Source organism: Suricata suricatta, chromosome 14 (assembly GCF_006229205.1).
Source record: "Suricata suricatta isolate VVHF042 chromosome 14, meerkat_22Aug2017_6uvM2_HiC, whole genome shotgun sequence".
Lineage (NCBI taxonomy): Eukaryota > Metazoa > Chordata > Mammalia > Carnivora > Herpestidae > Suricata > Suricata suricatta.
In genome coordinates this window covers 73,388,143-73,394,142 of record NC_043713.1, presented here as the reverse complement: position 1 = coordinate 73,394,142, position 6,000 = coordinate 73,388,143, and the positions used below count along the sequence as shown (strand labels likewise).

The window sequence follows — 6,000 nt, the reverse complement described above, 5'->3', positions numbered from 1 at the left end:
ACATTTTCATGATCCCTGAAGAAACCCCTGTGCCCATTAAGCAGTCCCTCTCCCCGCTCCCCTCTGCCCCCGCCCCCGCCCCTGCTTCCCCAACCACCACTGATCTTCTTTCCGGAGGCACAGGTTTGCCTGTTTTGGACATTTCCTAGAAATGGAATCATATGTGACCTTTTATGACTGGCTTCTTTCACTTAGCATAATACCTTCAAGGTTCACTGACGATGTAGCAAGTATCAGCATTTCACTCCTTTTTAGGGCCGAATAATGTACCATTGTGTGGAGCCAGCACATTTTACCTATTTGTCCATTAATCGATATTTATGTTTTTTCCCCTTTTTGGTCACGGTGAACCGTGAACTATGAACGTTCATGTGCAAGTTTTTGTGCAGACACATTTTTAACTCTTTGAGGGTTTGCATTACTTTTTTTTTTTAATATACAGCATCTTTAAAATATACATTGAATATTTTTGTATATGATCACTGGAATTTTTGATGCCCTGTTAAACTGTATACTTGAGTCCAGTGGCTGACTGGCCTCCCCTTGGTCCCACCTTGCAAGTCTTGTCCCTTGCTAGCTGTGTGACTTTGGGCAAGTTGTTTAACCTCTCAGTGCCTTGGTTTCCTCGTCTGTAAAATGGGGATAATCCCTGTGCCTACTGACACCTATTTGGGGGATACAATGAGGTAATATATACAGGGTGGCCTGGTGTTGGGCCTGCACAGATGGGTCCCAAAATGGAGGTGACCCAGCCTTGACCTTGAGGAGAGCTGGCCCACTTGCCTAGAACCTCTTGCTGTTTCAGTTCCCAAAGAAAACCTGTTATTTTCGCTCTCTTGTCTCTGCCTGAGCCCCCTACAAAGTCCCCGGGCGCGGGACCCAAAGCTGTTCACCAGGCCTCCACGGCCCCCAGCCCCTTCCATCCCAGCTGCTCTGCCCCCCCCCCCCCCCGGGGCCTCCCCCCCCTCCCCTCTGCCCATTCCCGGTGAAGGCCTCGGTTCCCCCATCCCTCTGCTCTGCCATGAGGCCTGCACTTTGCAGGGCTGAAGTCCAAAGTTCAGTCCCTTCGCTAAGCACACGGATAAATATGAACCTTGGAGAATTTCCCCAGCTCCAATGTAAACAGAGCGGGCAGGGGCCCTGATTCACTGGCCGCCGGGGCCAGAGTTGGGGGTTGGGGGTGCCCACAGGGCTTGGTTAGTGGGGTTTGGGGGGGGCAGTAGGTGCAAAGAGCCTGGTTCGTGCCTGCCTGCTGACCGGCCAGCAAGTAGACAGCCCGCCCGGTGGGGGAGGCGGCCGGTTTGGTGGCCCCAGGCCGCGTGGCCCGGTGGTGGTGGTGGTGGTGGTGGTGGTGGAGCCATGGTGTCTAAGCTGAGCCAGCTGCAGACGGAGCTCCTGGCCGCCCTGCTCGAGTCGGGCCTGAGCAAGGAGGCGCTGATCCAGGCCCTGGGAGAGCCGGGGCCCTACCTGCTGGCCGGAGATGGCCCCCCGGACAAGGGGGAGTCCTGCGGCGCCGGCGGTCGGGGGGAGCTGGCCGAGCTGCCCAACGGCCTGGGGGAGGCGAGGGGCTCCGAGGACGAGACGGACGACGATGGGGAAGACTTCACGCCGCCCATCCTCAGAGAGCTGGAGAACCTCAGCCCCGAGGAGGCGGCCCACCAGAAGGCCGTGGTGGAGACCCTGCTGCAGTAAGGACCCCTTCCCGTCCCCGGCATCCAAGGAGCCCAGGGAGGCCCTCCCCTGGTCCCTGGCTGGCCCTTCGTCTGGGAGCTGTGGCTTTTAGCCTGGCTGTCAGGAAGGGGAACAGGGCCCATGAGAGCTCGGGGCGTCCTTGCTCCGAGGCTGGGGCCTCCCAGCCCCTGAGCTGGCCCTCGGCAAAGTCCTGAGTTCCCGTGAGCCACGGCTTTCCGCCCCATGCTTGAGAAGTGAGGGCATGCCCCAGGGGAGTTCTGAGATTGGGGGGGGGCAGGAAAGCCCATAACTCAAGTGCCTAGAGAACCAGAGGGTGGTGGGAATTTTTAGCCACCATGGCTGTTTCTACGCCCCAAACCCTAACTTCCTGCTAAGCAGTCAGATTGCAGTCCCCAGGGTCAGGAAGCACTGCTAGTGAGAGGGGGTGCCGAGGTTGGGGGTTTAGGGGCTCCCTTAGCCACCCCGGGGACTGAAGCATTACGCCGGGAAAGCCCAGGTCTTACCTTACGGAGATGGAGCCTTGGAGCAGGACCTTCCCTGCACAGTGTTAGTTAGGCCCCCACAGCTCCCCAGCAGGCACTGTTAGAGGTCTCCCTGTTGTGTACCCCCATCCACTGGCTGGCTCCCCATCTCCCGGAGAACTGGGTGGGTCTGAGCCTGATGCCTCCCCTCTCCTCAGCCATGCTGACCTGGTTACTAATTACCCACGAGCTTTATTATTTCTTTTGTTTTATAAATTTATAAACGGCAAAAGGCTCTGATAAGGCCTGTGATCATTAACTTGTAAAGATGGTGGCCTGGGGAGACCTGAGCCAACCAAGCTCCCACCAAGCAGGGGTGGGGGAAGGGGGTCTCGGGGCTGCAGGGACTGCCTCTCCAAAGGCTCCTAAGCTCAAATCTTAACAGCCAGGCACTGTGCTGCGGTTTTACACGCAGGTGTCCAGATAATGTTGAGATGAACCCTGGAAGGAAGCTAGGGATAACTCTGCTTCACAGATGAGGAAACCGAGGCCCAGAGAGTAAAGGCAGCCTGACTAAGGCCACCCAGCTGAGCCTCTGCAGCCACTCTGTTTGGTGTTTTCAATTGCCAGGACTGGGCAGCTCTCTAGGGGACCATCTCTTTTCTGTCCAAGGTCCTGATCCCAGCTTGGGGTGGGGGGGCCCTCAGGGTCTGCCGGGCCTTGTGAGGGCCTGGGCAGGGGCAGGGAGCAGCCTGGGCCCCCTGACTTGGCAGGAGGAAGAGGGCAAAGGGCCCTGCTGAGCTGCAGGGGAGGGGCAAAGAGTCAGGCTTTGCCAGACCCAGGGCGAGGGCCACTGGGACAGGGTGCGGCTGGGCCAACCCTGCTCAGGGCCCCAGTTGGGACTGGGGGCTTTTGGGTGGGGGTGGGGGCAGGAGATGCCAAGGGCCTTTCTTACCTGGCTGGGTGGGGCCTCTTGATCAGCAGCCCCTTTGGTGGAATGGTGGGTGGGGGGGAGGCTCGATCCACAGCACTTGAGGGGGGAGCAGAGGTCAAAGTGCTCCTTGGGGACCAGCAGAGATCCTGGAAGCTGGAGAGAGAGGAGCCACAGAGGAAGAGAGAGGGCATGGAGAGGTGGGGATGGAGAAGCCTGGAGAAGCCCAGGATAGCGGAGGAGCCAGCAGGACAGAGGGGCCCATACCCAGCTGGGAGAAGGGGCCAGGGAGAGAGCCAGACGCCCCAACCTGAGAGGAGGCTAGAGTGCTTCCCCGCCTGCCTGCCCCGATTGGGTTTTCTTTAATGCTAACAGCATGCTATTTACTTTCCATTTAAATTTGAGATGTTGCTATAAATTATCAACCAGCTCCTTGTTCCTGCGGAGTTTATAACTAACTACCTGGGTTACTTATTGTTCAGGTAACAAAAGGGATCTGAAAACGCCCCGAGGGAAAAAAAGTGGGGCCTCTACCCTCAGGGCCCAGGAGGGAAGCCAGGGGAAGCCATGTCTTTGGACAAGACAGTGTTTGGGAAGAGGCAGGGTAGGTCCGGGGTGAGCAAGCGGTGATGGGGAACCTGAGCTCTTCCCTGGGACCTCCACCCTAAGTTCACTGTGTGACCTTGGGCAAGTCTCGTTTCCTGCCTCAGTTTCCCTAGCGGGCCAATGAATACAATTCAAATTCCCTGCCCTGGGTCCCTGACCTCTTCTTGAGGGACCTTCTCTCTTTTCCTCCAGTTATGCTGAATTTGCTGATTCTCACCCCAGGGCCTTTGCATGTGGAGTTCCTTCTGTGGACACTTCTTTCTAGATCTAGATGACCGATTCCCTCTTCTCCTTTTGCCCAAATATCACCTCCGCAGGGAGCCCCTCCCTGACTCCCTATCTAAAGGCAGGACCCACCACAATCATGCCCTCTCCCATTACCTTCTGTTACTGGCTTTCACTCCTTAACTTTACTTGTGGTTATCTATTTGTGTCTGTTCTCTATCTCCTGCCATGAAAATAGAAGCTTTTCAAAGGCAAGGCCTGTGTGGCCTTGTTTACCGCTCGTACCCCTGATATTCAGCCCAGTGGCTACCGCACAGCAAGAAGGAATGAGTGGCTAGGGTTCCCTGAAACCTTGGGCACATCTGCTGTTAAGGTCGAGAGAGGAACCAGTACCCAGGGCTCCTTCCTGGGTCTCCTCCTGCGTCCTCCCTGTTCCTGAGCCGCTCAAACCGCAGCCTGAGGGTCTCTGATCCTCTCTGTCAGGCAGCACTAGGGCACTGAGACCCAGGACGATGGTGGCTAAGGTGGGACAGTCTGACCTCTCTGAGGCTGACCTGCCTGGGTTCAAATCCCAAATCGGCCCCACCCTAACTTGGGCAGGTGATTTCATGCCTCTCCCCCTAGTTTCATCCGCAAGTCAGAGATGACAACTTACCACAGGCAGTAAACGGTTGCTATGAGTAACAGTCCTGTTTTACAGATGAGCAAACTACGGCTCTGAGTGCCCAAGGTAATTTACAAAGTAGTAAGGCTGGGACTTGGACCCAGGCTCTGCCGATCCCACACTCTGCACAGCACCCTTGAGGTTGTATTGTCCTTGAGCAGTTTATCTCCCCTTTTCCCCTGCCAGCTGTTCTTGCTCTTAGCCTTCCATCCACTCACTTCCACGAAGTGCTCTAGAGGTCGCGGCGGCTTACAAATCCTGGAACTCATTCTCTCCTCCTGGCAGCCTGTGAAATAGTATTAGCCCTGGGTCACAGCTGGGGAAACGGAGGCATGCTAAGGTTAAGCCATTTCCTAAGGCCACCTGGATAGTGACTGGCAGATCTGGGATTCAACCTGAGGTGGAACCCCTCTGCCCACCAGCCACAGGCACCGAACCCAGCTCCCCCTCCAGATGCATGGCTCTTCCGGCTGGTCTCCATGCCCCACAGCCTCGGATCTTCTGAGACCCCTGAGGCCGCGGAGCCAAAGGCCCAAAGTCTTGAAAGTCTGATTGCGCCCTGAACCTGTGGCAGGTGGGAGGAGATGTGGGCAGATCTTTGCCTCTCCTGGGTCCTCTGCCCTCTGCTATGGGGCTGGGGGGTCCCATGGCCACATCATCCATGATGATGATGATGATGATGATGGTGACAAATTGTACTTACTGAGCCACGTGCCAGGCCCTGCTCTACGCGATTCACGCATTTGTCCCAAGGGCACCGGGAGGCAGGTGTGGGCTCCCTGCCATGGTACAGAGGAGGCGGGGGGGGGGGGGAAGGGGGCATGTGCACGTTGTGCTTGGGCACCGTGGTGGGATGTGAACCCACGTTGGCTTGACTCTTAAACCCATTCAAATAAGAGCAGGAGATACCTGGAGGCAAGGCCTCTTGGTGCTGGCTGAGGAGAAGTGACCTGAAAAGGGTCAGGTCCTTTGAAGGATGTGAGTGAGTGAGGGTGGGTGGTGGGTGGGAGGAAGAGGCAGAGCGAACAACTGAGACACACAGAGAGACAGAAGGGGAGAGAGAGAGAGAGAGAGAGAGAGAGAGAAACTAAGATACAGAGAGACACGGTGAACCAAGAGGACAGTGACGGATAGGAAATCTTTAGTCTGAGCCAGGGAGGCCCCCCTAAGGGAAAGCCTGAGCTCATTCTCTCCTGGGAAGAGAGAAGGGAGGCAGGGAGGTTACTCAGCAGGGTGATGCCTGCAGCGGGAGGGGAGGAGGGAGGCCAGCAGGCAGCCAGGCCCCAGAATCAGATAAACATGTTTGCTTCGGAGCACAGAACTGGACTTTGTACTGAGCTTCTGTCCTGGCTCTCATTGGCATCCAGGGAGCAGGGGAGGGGTTGATAAGGAAGAGGCAGGGAGGAGGAAGAGATCCAGGA

At 56.7% G+C, this 6,000-nt stretch overlaps 1 protein-coding gene and 1 long non-coding RNA gene across 4 annotated transcripts in view; one reads left to right on the top strand and one right to left on the bottom strand.

The window, feature by feature from the left end:
- Positions 1 to 1,359: 1,359 nt before the first annotated feature.
- Positions 1,360 to 6,000, top strand: part of HNF1A (HNF1 homeobox A) — a 20,472-nt gene continuing 15,831 nt past the window's right edge. For all 3 annotated transcript variants that reach the window (XM_029921874.1, XM_029921873.1, XM_029921875.1), the window contains exon 1: positions 1,360 to 1,688. In XM_029921874.1, coding sequence (XP_029777734.1) covers positions 1,360 to 1,688 — 329 coding nt within the window. The remainder of the gene's footprint in view (positions 1,689 to 6,000) is intronic.
- LOC115277611 lies at positions 2,541 to 3,436 on the bottom strand. The gene is made up of 3 exons (XR_003902434.1): positions 3,395 to 3,436; positions 3,109 to 3,240; positions 2,541 to 2,654 (listed from the first exon to the last, which is right to left on the bottom strand). It is a non-coding gene; the product is annotated as an uncharacterized LOC115277611 (long non-coding RNA).